General features: G+C 43.1%; 1 protein-coding gene across 1 annotated transcript; it reads right to left on the bottom strand.

Moving 5' to 3' along the window:
* Window positions 1-15,569: 15,569 nt before the first annotated feature.
* Window positions 15,570-18,572, bottom strand: CORT (cortistatin). Its single transcript, XM_069079418.1, has 2 exons — window positions 18,301-18,572; window positions 15,570-15,941 (listed from the first exon to the last, which is right to left on the bottom strand). The coding sequence occupies exons 1-2, from the start codon at window positions 18,433-18,435 to the stop codon at window positions 15,726-15,728; spliced, it is 351 nt and encodes a 116-aa protein (XP_068935519.1). The 5' UTR covers window positions 18,436-18,572; the 3' UTR covers window positions 15,570-15,725.
* Between the last annotated feature and the right edge of the window lie 2,925 nt (window positions 18,573-21,497).

Below are 21,497 nucleotides of genomic sequence, written 5' to 3' on the forward strand. Positions count from 1 at the left end.
ATTTCACTTCCTAGCATCTCTAGTCTATTTCACTTCCTAGCATCTCTTGTCTATTTCACCTCCTAGCATCCTTAGTCTATTTCACCTCTTCAGCATTTCTCAGATATGTTCCTTTTCTCCTGTGACACTGCTACCACCCTGGTACATACCCTCATTACCTCATGCCTGAATTATTGAGATAACCTGATGGTGAGTCCGCCTGCCTCAAGTTTCTCCCCACTCTAATCCTTCCTCTTTCAGTCTCCACAGTGATTTTCCTTAAGAGCAGTTCTGATCATGTCACCTCTCCCCCCCACCTCCCTCCACTCAATGAACTCAGTGGCTTCCTTTTGCTTTCAGGATCAAATGCAAATCCTCTTCTTGGCATTTAAAGTCCTTCATAACCTGGTTCCCTCCTACTTTCCCAGTCTTCTTATACTGTACTCCCCACTATGTATTCTTTGATCCAATGACACAGAAATCCTGACTGTTCCACAAACCAAACCCTCCATCTCTCCCTCCAGGCATTTTCTCTGACTCTCCCCCATGCCTGGAAGATTCTCTCTCTTCCATTCCTCCATTCCTCCTCCTTGGCTTCTTTTAAGTCCCAGCTAAAATCTCATCTTCTACAGGAAGTCCTCCCCTAACCTGCAATTCTTGTGCTTTCCCTCTGTTAATTATTTCCTAATTATTCTGAATAAAACTTATTTATATATATATTGGCTTGTTTTTTGTCTCCCTCATTAGATTGTGAGCTCCTTGAGGGCAGGGACAGTCTTTTGCCTCTTTTGTGTGTGTGTGTGTCCCCAGCACTTAGCAATGTGTGGCACATAGTATTTTATAGTAGTTTATTGAATGACTATAACCTGTAGTCTTAGAGAATTGCCTAGGGTACTCAGATGTTAAGTAATTTGCCCAGGATATCAGAGGCAGAACCTGAACCCAAGCCTTCCTGGCACCAAGACTGACTTTAACCATTGAGCCATGGTGCCTCTTGTTATGAGTAGTGTAATATGGATACTCTCTATTATATGAAATAAATCCACTGTCTCCAGTATCCAATCTAACATGAATTATTAAGTGCTTATTATGTGCCAAGTAGTGGGCTAAGCTCTGGAGACATAAAAAGAAAACCAAAATAGTACCTGCTCTCAAGGAGATGGGTATTTTTCTCTTTGGGGCCTACCCAATACAGTGCCTGGGTACTTAAGAAATGCTTATTGTGATTGATCCTGAGGAGTGGAGTGGGGTGGGGTAGAGTATAAAATGCATGAGATAATTTAAGGCTACAAAAGCAGGGTAGGGAAAGACTTCTTGAAGGAGGTAGATAGAGCTTGGAAAACAGAGATTCCAAGACCTAGGGGGAATTGAGGAGGGAGAGCGTTCCAGACATGCCAGCCAGTACTGACGCATGAGACAGGCACAGAAACACAGCACATCAAGTGAGATCCTAATTGGAAAGTTTAGCACAATGCCTGGCATATAGCAAGCGATAGATACATGTGTTAGCTATCGTTGTTGTGTTGTTGTCATTTTATTATTATCATAGGTGGTATAGCATAGGAAGACCTGACTCAAATCTCAGACACTTCCTCGATGTGTGACACTGGGCAAGTCACTTCACCCTGTCTGCCTCAGTTTTCTTATCTGTGAAATAAGCTGCAGAAGGAAATGGCGAACCTTTCCAGCATCTTTACCAAGAAAACCTCAGCTGGGGTCACGAGAGTTGGACCTGACTGAAATGACTAGATAACAAATTGTTATCAACCGAGATGATAATTGTAAGGCATTTAGCACAATGTCTGGCATCTAGTAAGCACTGTATAAATGTTGGCTCTTACTATTTTTATAAAGTGCTGAACACAGTGCCTGGCACAAAGTGAATACTATATAAATGTGAGCTATTATTGTTTATTATTATTTTAGGCCTTACCAGTGGGAGGGAGGTTTATGAAAGCAATTCACTCTCCTAATAATGAGACAAAAAATAGGATGCAGAGGGCAGCGCCTCATCAGGACTGATGAGCTTTCTCTCAGTCGTGTTCTTGCCTTCCAACTCATGTCAAATGTCAAGCACCATTAGGCAGCTGCCTTTTGACAGGAGCTGGGTTGAGCCCCACCTAGCCCAGATTTTCATTTCAGGATAAAAGCAAAAGGAAAAAACAAATTGATTTTTCATCTTTTGGAGAGAAGTGAAGAAAATAAATCGTGATGTGAATGTTGAAAGAAAGGGTAAAAAATCCATGTATGTTAGCAAGAAAAAGACCACTGTGCCTTTACTATCCACATGCTGAGTTTCATTTTGGGTTATTTTTTTTTCCATTCTATCTTTGGGGTTTTCTTATGGTGATTTTGAGTCAGTATTTAATTCTATGATCATTTATTAAGTGTTTACTATGTGCCAGATTCTGTGGCAGGTTAAATAACTAGTTATTGCCCTTAGAGAGCTTACATACTACTGCAAGAGACAATCTGTACACAAATAAGTTGACATAAAATAAATACAAAGTAATTTTAGAGGATGAGCATTACAAATGGGAAGATCAGGAGATGTGTCATGGAGGAGGAAACCAGCTAGCCATTGAAAGGAGCTGGCGATTCCAGAGGCAAAGGCAAGATTGTATCACAAGATAAGGGTCACAACATGTGGGATGATGTTTTATGGATAAGAGGTTACTTTATGAAGCTTAAAGCGATCTCGGAAATGACTCCTCAAGAAGAGAGCAGAACCAGGAACAATTGATAAAAGGACTGCAATGCTATAAAGGACTTGGAAAGACTTAAGAACCCTGATTGTTTCAATGATTAGTCACAGCTGCAAAGCTGATAGTGAAACTGCTACCCACTGGTGGCCAGTCTTAAGCTACAGGAGGAAACATTGTAGTGGGGCTGGTGGTGGTGCCACCTCCTGCAATTCCAGCTAATGGGAGGCTGAGGCTGGTGGGTCACCAGCTGCAGTGGGTTATGGCCATCAGGCATCTGAGTGGAGCTTGGCAGTAATATGGTGAATGCCCCAGGAGAGGGCCTCCAGATTTCCAAAGGAAGGGCAAACCAGGTCAGAAATGGAGCAAGTCAAACCTCTCACATTAATCAGTTGTGGGACCAGGACTATGAGTAGCCACTGCACAGAAGGAAGGAAGGAGAGAAGGAGGGAAAGAGGGAAGAAGGAGGAAGGAAGGAAAAAGGGAAAGAAGAAAGAGAGAAGGCAGAAGGAAGGAAAAAAAGAGAAAAGAAAGGAGAGGAAGGAATAAGGATAAAAGGGAAGGAGAGAGGAAAGAAAGAAAAGAGAGGGAAGGAAGAAAAGGAGGGAGGAAGGAAGAAAAGCAAGAAAGACAGAAGACATTTTGAGAGATGAGCATTTTAAATTTGTGAAGGTGGGACATGAATTATTCGCATCACTGGGTAACAAGCCACAATGTGGCAGAGTAAGCCTCTGCTTCAGGAAGGCCCGACCTCCAACAAGTCCTGCCTCCATCATTGTGTGACTCCAGCTCTCAGTGCCCCAACCATCCTCTAAGGCTAAAATGCAGAGAGGGTGCCAACCTGTTTTGGGAGAGGAAGTTTCCTCACATGGAAGTTCCCTAAACCAGTGAAGTAGAGTCACAAGTCTGGACCAAAAAAAAAATAAGAGGCAAATGATTAAATTATAAGAAAGACTGAATCAAAGAGGGCAATGGGGAGACAAAGGGCCTCCAGTTCACTCCATAAAAGGATCAGTTGGGGGACCTAGGGAAGAAGGAAGACTTATTATTAGCATTATTCTATCTGTAGGGCTGTTAATCAGACAGCTAGCATTTATTAGGTACCTACTGTGTGCTAAGCATTGTGCTAATACAAAGAAAGGTAAAAAATAGTCCCCGCCCTCACAGTCTAATGGGGGAGGGGAAGACAATTTACAAACAAACTACTATGTACAAACAAGCTATGGACGGGATAAATTGGAATCTCGACAGAGGGAAGCCACCAGCATTAAGAAAGACTGGGGAAGGCTTCTGGCAGAGGGTGAAACCTTAGCTGAGATTGAAAGAAAGCCAGAGAAGCCAGGAGGCAGAGGTAAAGAAGGAGAGGGTTCCAGGTGTGAGAGACATCTGGGAAACCGAGTCACATCAGGAGATGAAATGTCAGGTTCCAGGAAGAGCAGAGGCGGCCAGTGTCACCAGATCCCGGGCTAGTAAGGACTAAGAATCCTGGAAAGCAGAAGCCATGTTCTCCTTAGTCCCAAAGGCCAGATCAACATCAAAGGAATAAGTGAAAACTGCAAAAAGATCTATTTAGGCTTATAGGGAGGCAAAGCTTCCTAACTGTGAGAGCTGGCCGGATATGGAATGGGATGCCTCACTGAAAATTTCCAAGTAGAGACTAAATGGCCAATTGACAGGGATGTTGTTTGTATGAGGGGGAAGCTACACTGGATGACCCCTGATGGCACTTCCAGCCCTCAGATTATAGGAGCTCTGAATTTTTTTTTATCTGACACTGAAAATACCATTCTCCTAGAAAATATCAAATGAGATGTGTAGAGTCCTTTACAAATCTTAAAGCGCTATAATCATGTAAACTATTATTATAGTTTATATTATGTTATATGATGTATTAATAATATGTTAATATTAATAACATCGATACATTATGTTAATACTAGTCCCTAACTATTAATAATCACAACATAATAATAAAGATGGCAGGTGTTAGAGTAATAATTAATGAGAATAAGGGCTAGCATTTATATCGTGCTTTAAGGTTTGCAAAGCCCTTTACAAATATCTCATTTGATCTTCAGAACAACCCCAGAAGATAGGTGCTATTATTATCCCCCATTTTGCAGAGGCAGAAACTAAGGCACAGAAAAGTTAAATGGCTTGGCCCAGAGTTATGTAGCAAGTAAGTGCCTAAGGCAGAATTCCATCTCTAGTGTTCCTGAGTCAAAGTCCAATGCTCTAAGCCAAGGAGCCACCTAGTTCAAGACCTGGGTTCACATTTTGCTTCTGCCCCATAATGTCTGTGTGATCCCAAGTAAATCACATAGCCTCTCTGGTCACCTTATTTTTTTTCTTTTGGAGGGCAGTTGGGGTTAAATAACTTGCCCAAGGTTACAAGGCTAGTTTTTGTGTGTGTGTGTTAAGTGTCTGAGGCCAGATCTGAACCCAGGTCCTCCTGACTCTGAGGCTGGCGCTTTACTCACTGTGCCACCTAGCCATCCTCCCCCCACCCCCTCCCCATCATCTTTTTTGAGATTGTAAGGTGAAGAACAGATACCTCTCTGTATTGATGAAAGGAGCTTCCACACCCTGGAGTTCCCTACACTGATGAATTACAGGCCCAGAGACTAATAATAAATTATAGAAGGTTCATTCTGCTGGAGCCCAAACTTATTGATCAGGGAAGGTTTTAGATATTGCGAGAAAACAGGAGAAGCAGTGACCTAAATCATATTGCTGGCCATAAAAAATCTGGTGTCTATTGACTGTAGATAGAAGGGGTTGTGAACCTGGATGTGGGTCACAGAGCCCTTTGAAGGGGTGAAGCCTACAGGTCCCTCCTCAGAATCGTTTTTGTGCCTACATCCATATTCTGATTTCCATTTTCCCCACTCTGTTCCATTTCCTATTGTAAATTTCCATCAAATATTAGTAAAAATACGATCTTTCTTTTTTTTCCCCACCCGAGTTTACAGACCTCCTGAAACCTATCCATTGACCCTTGGACCCCACATTAAGAACCTCCTATCTAGAAAGGCAAAGTCATACGCCCAAAGTTCCGTGTCTTTCATGAAATATCACAACAAAGGCCCATCCTATGAACACAAACCCCCAAACATCCCTAAGAACTCAACAACTCAGCTGTCTCTGAGCCCAAGCGTTATCTCACACAGAGCGACTGCCCACAGTCAAACAGACATCAAAAATTTAGGAATTGGATGGTGCAGTGGACAGAGTGGACAGGGCCCTGGAGTCAAGAGGACCTGAGTTCAAATCCAGCCTCAGACACTTGACACTTACTAGCTGTATGACCCTGGGCAAATCACTTAACCTTGATTGCCTTGCAAATAATAATAATAATTTAGGAACCACTTTTCTAGTAGGTGTCCCAATATTGAAAACTCAGAGGCACCAAATTACTTGGAAGGAAGGGCTCTCAAAATACAGACACCTGCTGGAAGAACTCCAGATTTGTGAGAATAGAATGAAACACACGATCATCCATCCCCTTCATCCTTTCTGTGACTGGAGCTGTCCTGAGCATGCTTTTAGCAAGCTGGCTGAAGATGAGCTTACATCTCACTCCTTTTATTCAATTACACAAAGCAATCATTTTAACCACCTGGGCAATAATCCAGAAAACATTAAATATAAAAGAGCGATAATCAGAAAGCAACTTGTCCCTGGACCATTTCTAACTGAACTCCATCTACTAGAAGAGGAAAAGAATGAGAATAATTTGGTACCGAATGGGCTGGTACATTAGATTAAAGTTTCAAGTCTCCAAAAAAATTCAATTTAATCATTCTTTTCTACAAAAAAAAAAAAGATAACTGGTCAATCAGGATTTAATGCATACTTTTCACAGGTAAGTGAGAGATGTAGCTTTTATTTTCAGAAGGCACACACTGTACATTTTAACATAGGATCTGATTAACTTTGAGCTACATTAGGAAACTGAATGGTCATTAGGTTCAATACCAGCAAGAATTTCAAGAGTCTTTCAAAGCCATTGGGAGCAGAGCCAATACCCAAAGGGTCAATCACAGCTATTAAGAATTATTTCTGACATGTTATTGGATATTTCAAAGAATCAAAAAAAAAAAGCCAACCTACTGAGAAAAAAAGAAGTAAACATTTTATATACTTTTCTCCAAACAATTACTTTAACAAAACAAGCCCATGAATTTGCAAACACTTAATTACTTTTCGTTAAAAATTCAAGTTGTTAGGGGCTGCTTAAGCAGAAATGAATTAGACTGAGTCAGAAAGGTCAGTAAGAAGGAGGGGATCGTCCATTCTGCAGCTGGTGCCACCTTCTCCTTCCTGTTTATTCAATCTAGGGGGAAAAAATGAATTTTCCTGCTTTTTCATTCTCAAATGATTTCTCAATTTAGAGTGAATTGATCAAGAGAATGAAAACGAGCTTTCCTGCATCCACAGAGGAAGTGACTGCTACCAAACCCTAGCTTCTCATTTCAATGCTCTCTGATGAATCCAGGTGCTTGAGAAAATTCCACCCAATAGTTTGACTTCAGTGATTTTCTTAAACCCTCATCAACCAACATACAATTCTGCAATGGTTCATTCATAACCCTGAAATTTAATTGAGTTTGTGTGATTGATTCTGTGGCATTATGAAGGGATGATTGCTGGGTGCCCACGTCACAGCCAGCTCTTCAACACTCAAGCACTGACGTTAGTACCAAGCAATTTCTTTATTGGAAAGAAAATGGGCTGGAAATGAATCTCAATAGAATCAAGAGTATGGTGAGTCTTTGGAATTTTGATATCTCTCGTGGTAAAACTTTACATGCATTTGTTTTAACAATAAAAAGTACAAGTTTAATTTTTTAATCTAATTGAAAAGATTTTATATATTTTAACTTTTTTTTTTTGCTTTTTTTTTTTGGAGGGCAATTGGGGTTAAGTGACTTGCCTAAGGTCACACAGCTAGTTTTTGTGTTAAGTGTCTGAGGTCAGATTTGAACTCAGGTCCTCCCGATTCCAGGGCCGGTGCTCTATCCACTGCACGCAGCTGCCCTATTTTAACTTATTTTTAATAAGTTTTACTTATGTCTTTTGTTTTTAATGTAACAGTCATTTCTGGGAATACTCTCCCTTTCCTTCATGAAACTGAACCCTCCTTTGTAAGAAACGATAAGTAAAGCAAAAATGCCTAACATAGTCATTGTGTCTGAAATTGTATACAACATTCTGCCCTAGTGATCTCTGCCTAGAGGAGGGATTTATGTTTCATTATCTGTTCTCTAGTACTGCCATTGGATTATAGCATAACCGATTTAGAGATAGAAAGACTAACTTGTTTTTATCGACGGAGGAAGTGAGACTCCCCAAATAAAGTGACTGGTAGCTAGTGGAAGGGCTGAAATTTTTTGAACCAAGACCCTTTCTCTGCCTCCAAATCTACCACTATTTCCATCATGCTACCAATGGCCTGTTGCCAGGAGTTCAATTTCCTTTTATTGGGTTAAAGAAAGATGTTTATTTTTCCGTACTCTTTTGAGGAGGGATAAACTGATGGACAGTTCATATACTCTGCTGGTGTCCAAGCAATGTCAAGGGAATTGGAAGAACATCCCGAGAACGCTGACTAAATCTCCAGGGGTGACTTGACAGGAGGATGTGGAGAGCTGCACAGAATCCAAAGGCGCTGAGGGGTCTCAGTCTGTCTTGTGAGAGGAAATGTCCACGTCCTGGAGGAGATGGCAGTGTTTTAAAGTATTTTGGAGTGTCTTCAAGCCAAATATTAAATAACTATTTTTACACTGTAATTTAAGTCAATGAGTGGAATTGCTCATTAAATCAATTCTATAACATGGAGAAAATACTAGTTTTTAAATTTTTTTTAAATTTTTTTAATTACAGAATTTCTGGGTTATAAGAGACCACAGTGCTTTGTAATCCAACAGATACCTGAAAAACCATTCCCATCATAACTTGGTCAACAAAGGGCTCACCATACCCCCTCCTACATAAGGCTCATCCCACCCCTGGCTACTCATAACCCTTCCCCCAATTACCTTTTTTTTTTTTTTTTACTTTGAAAGCGCCCACAGCTTATCTCCTCCTGTAGAGCATAAACTTCCTGAGGTCAGGGACCCCATAATGTTTACCTTTGTATCCTCTGAGTCATAATTCACAGCTGACTGAAGACTCAGGATGAGCTGTTTCAAACACTATCTCTGACACCTCCCGGCGGGGTGACCCTGGGCAAGTCACTGTAGCAGCAAGCACCCCAAGCACCTCAGGGTGGCTGCTCACACAGGCTCTTGGATCTGCTTTAATAAAGGAAAGCAACTCAAAATGGGTTAACAAGCTTACTTTAATCAGTCAGACGTATAACGTTTACCTTGTTCAGGGAAAAAGGTCAGCACCCCGAACTTCAAAATATACAGGCAGAATTATCAAGACAGAAACAGATCAAATAGACAGCTTTCCAAACTGTCCAACCATTACATCCATACCCAGTCAACATCTGGGTTTCCACATCTGGGTTTTTCAAAGCCGGGGGACTCTCAACAACGGCTTCCCAGAATTCAGATCAAATCACAGAACACTTCTCAAAGTGAGCCCCAAAACAAAGCTACACATCAGGGCTTATATAGCCTTCTCCTGGCTCAGAAAATGTAACAACCTTATTGACTCACTGGCCAATCAAGAAGTATCTACTGAAAAACAAGCCTCCCACCCCAGGCTCCAGGTGCACTTTAGCCTAGGGGCAGGGAAGATCTTTAAATTTGCATTTCCATTACAGTCACTTACCCTCTTAGTGGTATAGGCACCTCTGGCTTAAGGCTACAGAGAACTTATCCACCTGCCTTGGCAGAGGGAGTGTCTTAAATGAATGAAATCATAGGGCCAGTACATATTCTTATCCCTATCCCCAGGGCTTAGCATGTAGTAATTAATCAATAAACATTCATTAAGCACCTACTATGTGCCAGGCAGTGTGCTAAGCACTAGGGATACAAAAAGAGGCAGACGACAGTGTCTGCCCTCAAGGACCTTACAGTCTAATAGGGGAGACGACATGCAGACACACACACACACACACATTAAAACTATGTACAGGATAAATAGGAAATGATTAGCAGATGGAAGACACTGGAATTCAGAGGGGGTGGGATGGTTTCCTGTAGGAGGGGGGATTTTAGTTGGGATTCAAAGGAAGCCAGGGAGGTCAGCAGTCAGAGCAGAAGAGGGAGAGCGATCTTGGCATGGGAACAGCCAGAGAGGCTACCCAGAGCCCAGAGATGGAGTATCTTGCTCCTGAAACAGCCAGGAGGCTGGTGTCACTGGGACGAAGACTACGTGTTGGGGGGTAAGGTATTAGAAGGCTGGAAAGGTAAGAGGATCTGGGCGTGGAAGGGCTTTGAATCTCAGATAAAGAATTTTGTCTTTGCTTCTGAAGGTGATAGGGAGCCACAGGAGCTTCGGGGAGAGGGGGAAAGAGTTTGACATGGTTGGACGTACATTTTAGGAAAATCACTTGAGTGGTTCAGTGAAGATCAGAGCTCATCGATTGTTGCTGACCTCTGATGAAGAAGAGCTCACCAAAAACAGCCTCGGGAGGAAGCCCATCCCGCTTTGGGACAGTTCTCATTGGGAGGAATTTCTTTCTTGCCAGCAAGCTGAAATCTGCCCTTTTACTGTTCTTCCCCATTCCCACAGCCCCCTTTGGAGCCAAATGGAACAAGCTAATCCTTCCACACCATAGCCCTTCCAACACTTAAAGGCAGCTACCACGCCCCTCTGAAACTTTTCTTCTCCACATGGAACATTCCTACTTCCTTCAATCAGTAGTCACAGCATGCATTGACTTGGTGGCCTTCCATATACTACCTGCTCCGTTTTACAGATGAGGAAACTGAGGCAGGCAGAAGCTAAGTGCTTTGCCCTGGGAAGTAGATACTATCATCATCATCATCCCCATTTTACAGATGACGAGACTGAGGCAGGCAGAAGTTAAGTGCTTTGTCCAGGGTCACACAGATAGCTAGGCAGTGTCTGAGACAGGATTTGAACTCAGATCTATCCTGATTCCAGGCCCAGTGCTCTATCCACTGAGGGAAAGATTATCACCTCCTTATTCCTAGGAGCTATGGCTCTCATCCCATGTGCCAAAAAGGCCTAGGATTGCAAGGAGAATTCCAGGAGATGTAGCATCAATCATGACCTTACAGGGCTGTTAATGATCACATGGTCCATTGACATCCAACAGCCATCATAATGGCCACAAGCACAGCAAAATCTTCAGATGAGGAAGTTCTGAAGGTTAGCTGTCCTTTCAAGTAAGCATCTTCCGCCAGCGCACTGACCCAGTTACTATTCTGCTAAACTTGCTGGGTATGGAAATGTGGGCGTTGTTAATGCTCTTCAGACATATTATGGCTTTATTCAGCTTGGTAAGTAATTAAGAAGAGGACAAGGTCAGCTCTGCTGACACCAGTGGAATGGAATGGTCAGCAGAGCCCATTTCAGGGAGTCTGCTCCCTTGGTATCCTGCACAGGGGAGAAAATGGCACTGCCCCTCCCTTGGCCTTTGCCGCTCCTCCCAGGATTCAAGTTTACCTTCAGCAAAGGGCTGTAATTCTGAACTATGACGTCACTCGTTGCTAAAATTTGTCAGCTCAAACCTTTGGTACTGAAAATTCCAATTAGTACAGAAGATTCAAGCCTAGTGAACAGAATCTAATCAATTAACAGTTTGGAAATTACTTTATTTCTCTCAGCCTCAGTTTCCTTTCCTGTAAAATGAAGATAATAGCACCTGCCTTCCAGGGTTGTTGTAAGCATCAAATGAGATATCTGTAAAGTGCTTAATACATAACAGGTACTTAATAAAAACTGCCTTTTTTCCTTTCCTCCTCTTCCTTTTTCTTTCTTTCCTTCCTCCCCTCCCTCATTCTCTCTTTCCTTTCATTTCTTCCATCCTTTCTTTCCCCCTTTCTTCCTTCTGTTATGTTTGAAAATTAAGGTAAACTGAGAGACAATGGTCTGAACACGATCAATTTATTAGGCTAGCAGTAACCAGTAAATTGGGTCAATGACCAGAGACTCCTTGGTAGGCTTCATCAGCCTTCATAGTTTTGGGAGTACAGAGCTGGATAGGTAAAGACAATGCAATTGGTTACAGCCAGGATGGGGACAATATGATTGGTTATGTCAAAGAAATTGGGCTAGCACACCCATGTGGGATTAGTGACCACTCCTCTCTGACAATTAAGGAATATTAATTGTTTTATGGAACTCAACAGCATTTTGCAGACCTTGTTAATAGACCTGAGTTATCAGACTCCCTGGTCCCTAGAAGGGTTTATTAGGGAGGAAAGACACTCCTTAATTGTACAAAGATAAGTAAGGATGAACTTTTTGGATATGATAACAAGTTAATTTGTAAACTTTAACTCTGGAAAAGCTAACTCAATTATATAATTAATATAGTATAAAATTAGTTGAACTCATACAAGTAGAAACTAGAGGTAATATTTTTTTTAATATTTTCCCTTCCCTCACTCCTTTTTCTTCATCCTTCCTTTTCTTCTTTCCTTCATTCCTCCTTTCCTCTCTCCCTTCCTCTTTCTCTTCTTCCCTCTCTTTTCCTTCCTTCTTTCCTTCCTCCCTCCTCCCTCCTTTCCACCCTCCCTTCCTCCTTTCCTTTCTTCTTCCCTTCTTTACTCCTCCTGTCTTTCCTTCCTCCTTCCCTTTCCTTCCTTCCTTCTTTCCTTCCTTCCTTCCCTAAAATTATCTGCTGTGAGGGAATGCTGCCCAGGTCTTTGAGTAAGCTTGTATCTGCATACAAAAGGGTCATGAAAGGGCAGAAGCCAAGGAAAAGACCGTGACCTTGCCCTCTAACCATGGCTTTTCACTTTCTTTTCACTTTCCACTTATGTGGGGAGATGGAAGGTAACAAAGATTTCTTGATCATAAATCTAGCGGCTTTTTCTCAGGCCTCATTCTTGGCCTCTCTGCAGCCTGAGAAACAGCTGACCGCCCTCTCATTGTGGTCGTTCTGTTTTCTCTAGGTTTTCTGGACACTCCATTCTCCTGGTTCTTCGTCCATGACACTCACGAACCTTGGGTATCTTCCTGGCCTTCAGTCCTGGGTCCTTTTCATTTTTCCTCAATACTAAATACTATCTTGCTTGGTGATCTCAGGAGCTATTATGTGTCAAAGATCATGTCATCTATATATCTGCTCCTAGCACGTCAGCCTTTCAGTCAATATACATTTATCAAACACCTACTATGTGCTAGGCATTTTGCAGCTAAACATTGAGGACACAAAGGAAGGCAAAAGATAGTCCTTGCCCTCAAGGAGCTTACACTCTAACAGAGGAGACAATGTGCAAACCAATGTGAACGAACACACTACGTGCAGGATGAGTTGGAAATCAAGAGAGGGAAAGCATTAGCATCACAGAGAATGAAGGAAGTACCTTAAAGACATGTCAATGTCCTTTAGGTTCTTCATAACTTGGTTCCTCCCAGTCTGTCTAGGTGCCCAAGTAGATAGTGTTGGAGTCAGAAAGACCCACATTCAAATCCTGTCTCAGACACGTACTAGCTGTGTGACCCTGGGCAAGTCACTTAATCTCTGTTTGCCTCAGTTTACTCATCTGTAAAGTGGGGATAATAATAACCTCTACCTGCCAAAGTTGCTATGAGGATCAAATGAGGTAACATCTGTAAAGCATTTTCGAACCTTGAAACACTATATACAAAATGCTAGTTATTATTGTTGGTATATTATACTTTTCCTCCACTCCACATACTCCAGGTTTCCTCAGCTTTCATCAAGATTTGGGTCGAATCTCACCTTCTACAGGAGAGATTCCCTAGTTTCTCCCTGCCCCTCCCCTTAACAGATCACCTTCCATCTTCTCAGTAGGTATGCTGTGTGTATGTTTTATTTACATATTGTCTCCCCCATCTGAGCATAAATTCCTTGAGGGCAAGGACTGAAGATTGGGACAGAGGGACCCAAGGTCAGAACAACTAGCAAGAAAAGTCCAGAGAAAAGAGAGGGCATTAGTTTGTTGGAAAGATCTTGCTTATTTGCTTCAAAGAGTCAAGGTCCCCTTGTAGGGATGCCAGACACTTCAGTGGTTAGAACTCTGAATGGAGGGAGACTTTTTGCTAGTCTCTGGTGACAGGCTGTGCTTTTTTTTCTTCCTAAAAGAACTGAGAAAAGCCTATGAGGTTTATCCTGAAAGCACATTATAGCACCTGCTCTCCCACCGATGAGAGACAACCAAGGGTTTCAGCTGAGCCAAGAAGCTGGCAGAGGAGCTACAGAAGGGCAGCACATCTGGCTGGGCAGTGTCCAGCAGGGCTTGGAGACTGAGACCGGGGGGAGCAGGACAGTAAAGGCAAGGGTTGCCCTTCCAAGGGTGCTCCTTGAAACATCTGACTGGGAATGCTGGCCTTATGTTTTCCCTCTGCCTTCATTCTTCTTCTTGTGTGTCCTGGGTATATATGTTCCCTACATGTGTGCCCTTCACGTGTTTTCTTCCTGTGTCCATCCCTCCCAACAATATGTGTATCTATGGAAGACTGGACCCCAGTTTTATAGGGGGGAATGTTTTGTTGATTCTTTTCTAAACTTCTTGCTGTTTCACTTCATAAGATGCTTTTGCTTAGGATGAATTGTTCTCTCTGGCTGACTATTAAAGGTTAACATATTGATGGGGGCTTGTGAGCTATGGTTTTGGGAGAGACATGGGCCCAGAGAATGCTCTGACCCTGCCATAACAATTCCCTGGGGAATCTGCCTACAAATTGTTGGGAGATGCCTTCAGGTACTATGAGTATGAAACAAGCAGACTTTGTGTATTGGTGTCCCTATAAAAGCAATATTCTAGAGAGGAAATCAATTCCAATTATTTGTAAATGAGACTTTATTCTGGAAATCTTGAATAAGTCTACCTTTGCTACTTTAAAACAAAGACCATAATTTAAACAATAAACCATTCGTGCATTGGTGTTCGTTATTTGTCCTTCCTTCTCGAAGAGGACCATGACCTCGGGAAGGTGATGCAGGTGAATTGGATTTAAATGAGGGAGGGCTGGGCAAAGTCACCAGCCTCACTTTCAGCTTCCCAGTTAGATCAAACCACAATTTCCAACACCTAGTTATCAGGTACACTGTGTCGGATGAAAGATAAGTAAAGAAAAACACTATAAGATATATACACATATGTATATATGTTTGTGTGTATGTCTATATACATGTATACGTAGAGGCACATATTATATAGACATATTTATGTACTTTTGTATGTTAATATGCATGTGATATAAATATGGCTATTCAATGTTTCCAAAATGCTTTCTGTGACATAGGGAGTCTGCTTGTAGTTGAATTTGTGATTTCACTGATAACAGAGAAATCTCAGGAAGGCTGCTCCCTCCACCAACGCAGTACGGATCTCTGCCTGAATTACAACCTATGGTCTTAGTGCCCAGGGTCAGGCGGTCAGACAGGTGGGACTTGAACCCAGATCTTTCTAACACTGAGGTCAGTTTTCTGTGCTATAGTATGCACCTTCAGGTGGGCGCAGTGAGTTTTATTATCCCCAATTTACAGATTAGGAAATTGAGGCTGTTCCAAGTAAAGGAACTTGCCCAAAGTCTCACGCTAGTAAATGTATCGAGACCAGGATGGGAACTCAGTTCCTTCCTGCCTGCCCACTACACCACCAAAAGTGGCCCAAGTAACCAGACCACGTTCCGACAAACCAGTGACACGCACTGAACGGAAAACTATACGGCTGCATTTATAGTCTCTCAGGGAAGCCAGCAGCCTTTTAAACATTCCATTTGGGCTTGAAATGAAACACGGCACCATCAGAAGGTTGTGTCCATATGCTTTATTGGAAGGGGGACAAACAAACAAACCTTACACCGTACAGGACGAGACAACATTCACAATTAAGGGAAATCGCTGCCCCACATTAATTCCATTTTCATCCCAGCTTCTGGTCAGAGCAGCTGCTTACGGCAGGAGCGGGTGGGATTCTCTCAGCAGGAGGAGAAGGTCTTCCAGAAGAAATTCTTGCAGGGGGTTTTATCCCGAGGCGGGGCTTGGTTAGAAAGGGCCCTTCCGTCTCGCTTGGAGAGCCCCATGTCGTCGCTCCCCATCACAGGCATCTCTCCGCCGCGGGAGGTCCAGTCGTACAAAGAGAAAAGGAAAGTCAGGAGGTCGCCCCTCTTTCCTTCCGCCACTTCCTGCAGGGGCTTTCGGAAAGAAGCAAGAGGCGATTACTGGGTGTTAGAAGAAAGAAATTAAGTGATCTAACTCCATGAGGAGTCAAGTCAGGGCTGGGGTCCGGTCCTGCCTCGGACAAATACTGGCTGTGACCTAGGAGCTTGACCACTCACTGCCCCCGAGCAACTCCCTGTGACTCTGACTTGCTTTTTGCTGGTCTACATCAGTGGAGGGAGTTTCCATACTGGAAGGTCCCGACCCCGTGGATAGCTCAGCTCTAGTCTAAAAAAGAACCGTAACAGCGTAAAAAACACCACAACTCCCCACTTAGGGAAAGATGCTCAGGCAAGAAAAGCTTGGGGGAGCTTAGTCTACCAGACACTGAAAGCAGGAGAAATGGCTCCTTCGATAATGAAATCAAGAAAATAAAGTACTTTGTTTAAACCTGCAGAGATTCTTAACCTGAGGTCTGTGAACTTGTTTTAAAAAGATTTTGATAACTGTATTTCAATAGAATTCATTTCTTTTTTCAAATCCTCTGTATTTTATTGTAGGCATTAAGAATTACTCTGAAGAGGGGTCCATAGGTTTCACTGGGCTAGCCAAAGGAGTCCAGGACACACACAAAAATGGTTAAGAACATTTGAGAAGTTCTAGAGGGAAGGGAAAAAATATATTCTCACAACACAGCAGGCATTTTCCCCTCTTACTTTTTGAGGTCCCTAATCTGAACACATATTGGGGGCAAGGAAAAGGGAGGGAACATTGAACAAATTGTTCTCTGATTCAGTGAACATGAAAACTTGCTCTGAATGGAAGCTTTAAAAAACACATTTTAATAAATACTGTGTCCTGTGCATATCATGAATGGTGGGGACCTTAATAGACATGAGCTTTCATACAAGAGAGAAATACTTTTAAGGAATGAATGTGGGAGAATTTTCATCTGGAGAAAATGGAGTATGGAATATAATGTAAAGAAAAGCTTTCTAACAACCAGAAATATCCCAAAGTGGGCTGAACTGGCAGGGGGAAGCTACCCTGGAAATCTGCAAGGAGTGACTGCATGACCCTTGACAGGGATACTGCAGTTGGAATTCTTGGTCAGGTCTGGGTTGGAATGGATGTTCTTTGAGGACCCTTCCTACTCAGAGATTCTGATTTAAAGAAAAAAATTTAACCTTCTATGGTCCCTACTGATTGTGATGGTTTCAAGTTCTCAACTATTCTATTCTAGCTTTTTCCCAGATTCCTTAGGAAAGCCTTTTCACTGCCAGGCAGCAAAAGATGCTGGAATGATAAATGGGCAGCCTGAACACTGCCTGTGATTTTAGAGAAAAATCCATTTTTAATGGCCAAGTTTATGTACTCTCTCTTGGAACTTTTTCAAAAAGGAAAAATAGGGGGAAAAATGAAAAATAAATCACCTTGTAAATTTTAAGATTCTCAATGGGGAATTTAATGATGTCCATTTCTACCAGAGAGAACATTTACTCTATAAATTAACATTTCCAAAGCACGTGTGTGATTCATACACACAGCAGTAGCTGAGAATGGACTGGGCTACTCTCATTGAACATTTTGGAGCTGGGCCCTTCTTGAATTTTCCTCCGGGGAGACTAAATCTGAAGATCTGTCCCATTAAGGGCTGGTTAGCTGGGGGGAAAGGGGGGTGTCTCCCATGATTAATGAATCCCAGGGGCCCAGAACTGCAAGACCCCTCTGTTTCCATCCAGTTCAGCCTGTACCTGACCAAGAACCACATCTACAACATCCCCAACAAGTGGTCATTCACCTTTTGCTTGAAGACCTCCAGGGACAGGGAGTCTAGCTCTCATCAGGAAGTTTTTCCTCTGTAATGAGGAGTTGTCAGAGTTGTTCAGAGGAAGAAGCTGCCCTGAGGATCTCCTGCAGAGCCCCCTCCAACCCCCCCCCCACTTTGGTGTGTAACTCAAGCAGCTGTCTTTGCCTAGGCTAAAGATATTCAGAACACTGTCCCTAGTTGAGAACTAGGAAAGCTAGGAAGTTGGCAGAAAGGGAAGTAGAGGAATGACCAACTTCTTTAGCCCTCCAAAGGCAGAACAAGATTCTCATACAAGAGAGGAGAGGAAAGTGTAAAAAAAAAAAACCCCACAGAATCAGCTATGTGGACAAGACCTCGAAGTCATCTAGAATCTAGATTCTAGACCAACCCCCTCATTTTACTGATGAGGAAACTGAGGCCCAGAGACCAAGTGAAAGTCAGAAAGTCAGGTATGGGGATGCTGGTGAAACCACAGCTGTGGTCAAACCGATTTAAGGGAACGAAGAGAAAAAAAAAGGAAGGGGGAGCTTTACAAAGTTCCCAAAGCAGCAGGGAGGAGTGTTTTCCTATTCGCCCCCACTTACCTTACTGCCTTTCAAGGTGAGGCCATCTTCCAGGGGAAGGGCTGCCGTGGCCACAGCCCAGGAGACCAGAAGCAGAAAGCAAAGAGACCCTGGGAGATGCCAGCTGCCCAGTGACTGATGCGTCTTGGTTCTCATTGCTGCTACTGCTGCTGCCGCCGCTGCTGCTGCTGCCTTCACTCAGCTGCTCCAAAATTAATGTCTCTGCTTTTGAGGGAGGGATGGGGTTTTTTTAAACTGTAAGCTCAGCCTCCAGCTGGTTTGTTTTGCTGTCGTTTTTTTTTCTCTCCCAAATATCCCCCCCCCACTTTTCCTTGCTCAAGGAGTGACGCAGGAAGAGAGGGAGCAATTCGAGGCCCCCAAATGCTTGCCTGTTTAGGATGAATCTTGGAAGAAGTCCCCAGGAAGCCTGCCTCCTTTGCTTGCCCTGGGTTTTCTGATTGGGTGGGGGCTCGGGTCTGGGGGGAGGGCGTCCCTTCGGTGCATTGAGTTCCTGACCCTCCCAGTTGCTCATGACCTCTCCATCCCACCACCCTCTCCCCTCAAAGTGCCTTCCTTTTCCCATCACCACCCACTTCTACTGTCTTTATCTTGTATGCTCATAGTTGTTTATATGGGGAGAGAACAGAGAGACAGAGAGAACAGAAACTTCTTGAGGGCACAGTTGTTCGATTTTTAAAAATCCTTCCATTCCCCTTTCCCATCACTCCCCAAACATACCTAGCTTAACAAATGCTTGTGAGTTGATTAAAAACAATACTATTTCCCCACCTGTCCATTCTAGTCATTGGAGCAGAAAAGCTTGAGTACAAAGTGAAGTGGTTTAACATAAAACTTAGCCTTGAATTAGAGACCCAAGTCAGAATCCCAAGAGGCAGACCGAGGCAGAACTTGGGTGGGGGTGGGGGGATACCCATGTTTTGGGTGCAGCAGATATAGGTGGGATGGGGATTCTATCTTCCTCCCCAATGCTAGTTGTGTGACCATGACAGTCACCACCTCACAGGGTTGCTGTGAACCTCCAATAAGATACTGCATGTAAATAATTTATATGTAATATATATTATAAATGTATCATTTACATAGTAAAGACTTTGCCAACTTGAAAGACCAATGTCAATCACTATTATTGTTGCTATTATTAACAGAAGGAAGGAAAGCTGGTGAAGGGTATAGAGAATGAGCAATCAGAGAACTAAGAAGAGAACGGGGAGGTTACATACAGTGTCTCCTGTGAGACCCTGAGCAAGTCACAACCTCTTTGGGCCTCAGTTTCCTCATCTGTAAAATAAGTGCTTCAGACGAGTTAATCACTTTCAGGTTAGTTCTGTGACCATTTGGGGTGGGGGGGCAGAGGAAGAAGGGGTCAAGTGTCAAATACTGATGAGTTCAAAACAGCTGTTGGGTTGAGCCATTAAGAAACCATTAGTGACCTTGATGAGAGGAGTTTCAGTAGAAGGGTGAGGAAAGAAGCTGGACATGACATATTCAGGCTGATGCTGGTCCCGTGGGGATGTAAGAGAAGGGTCTCTCTAGCAGGAAGAAGGCTGAAAAAAAGCTTTTTTAGATGACATCTAAGGACCCTCCTAGCTGTGGGATTTTATGGTTCTGCAAAGTGAATAATCTTCCCCCAATTAACCTTTTTAGTAAATCTGGATTTTAATAGATCAGGTTTGTTCCAACACAGCAGCTACCCTTCTGTCTATAGAATAAAAACCTCATTGCCATAGCTCCAGTTAATGTGGGTAATTAGGAGTGAGCATGGTTGATTTATGGAAAGCTTCTTCAGCAATTGCCGTAATTAGGAAAACTATAGATATGTATTATTTTAAGTGTATTTTATTGAAGCCTTTTGTCTTAATGGCATAGCTTATTTCCGCCCCCTTTCCAGGCTGAACTCTTCTTTAAGACAAAGAAAAATAATAAGCAAAAACATCCAATTCAGTAACTGTGTCTGAAAATGTATACAATCTCCTGTCCTAGGCATCCCCCACCTCTCTGTCATGAAAGAGGAGGTTTGTTTCATAAGATACCTTTATGTTCAATGCTCATTATACTGGACAAGCTGTGTGAAATAGGGCCATAGTTATTCAAGGACAACTTTTTTTTTTAAGTTTTTTAAAGCTGGGCATGTGTTTGCAATCCCTGATACTGGGGAGGCTGAGACTGGTGAGTCTGAGCTTCTGTGGGCTAAACCAACCAGGTTTCCATTATTTGTGCCAGATAAATATGACCTGGGTAAGAAATGAAGCAGGCAAAGCTCCCACGCCAATCAGTACTGGGATCAGGCCCACGAATGACCAATGCACCCGCAGCCTAGAAGAGATCGAGAGACTCAGTCTTAGAAAAATAGGCATTTGCTTTGATTACTGTTGGTGTTTGGAATAGGAGCATATGGGGTGTTCCAGCTCTGGTGTGAGGGCTACTCACCCACCTTTGGTCTCCACCTGATTCACCCAACTTTCACCTGTAGTTCCAAGAAGCTGTAGCCACACCCCAATAAACCACGTGGGCAAACAGGCTAAACCAAGGTTGAACGGAACCAACGGGCCTCAAATCCGTTGGTGAGTTAAGGGTATGTTCAGAGAAGTCAGATGAGAACAGCTTGTCCCAGTGGCCACGAAGGCAGCTGAAGCAGGCTCTGTGGAGTGCTTAGAGCTTGGGCAGACATTGAAGACGCCCAGGTCAGCCACAACACCCCAGGCCATTGCCATTCCTGACTTTTATCCTGCCACTAGGCATTGATGACTCAGGAAGAGGGAGTGAGGCTGATGACATCATGCAGGTCGGCCTCCCATCTAGGTGATGTGTGAGACATCAACCCTCGAGGTCACTGGCCCTCTTTGGAAATGAAGACAAGCAACTTTGGAATAAATTGTCCATTCTCTTTGACCCAGACTACCTTTAAGGAGGTTCAAGGCACACCAAGCTCCAACAGGTACCAAAACATCCCTAGCAACCCTTCACACAGTAGCGAAGGATGAACGCAGAATGGAAGACAATTGATCAGAGAAAAGCTGAAGGAAGTGGGACGTGTGGAACGGAATGTCATTGTTCAATGAGAAAGTATGACTGTAGGAACTTGTGGGAAGGTTTGTGTGCCGCACTCATCATGATTTGGGGGTAGGGCTGCGATGATGTCCCGACTTGTGACTTCCCTGGAATAGGGAACCCCAGGTCAAGAACCTCTACACAGACTG

Source organism: Petaurus breviceps, unplaced genomic scaffold (assembly GCF_028583685.1).
Source record: "Petaurus breviceps papuanus isolate PSGF00001 unplaced genomic scaffold, PetGlider_PUasm1.0 91041, whole genome shotgun sequence".
Classification (NCBI taxonomy): Eukaryota; Metazoa; Chordata; class Mammalia; order Diprotodontia; family Petauridae; genus Petaurus; species Petaurus breviceps.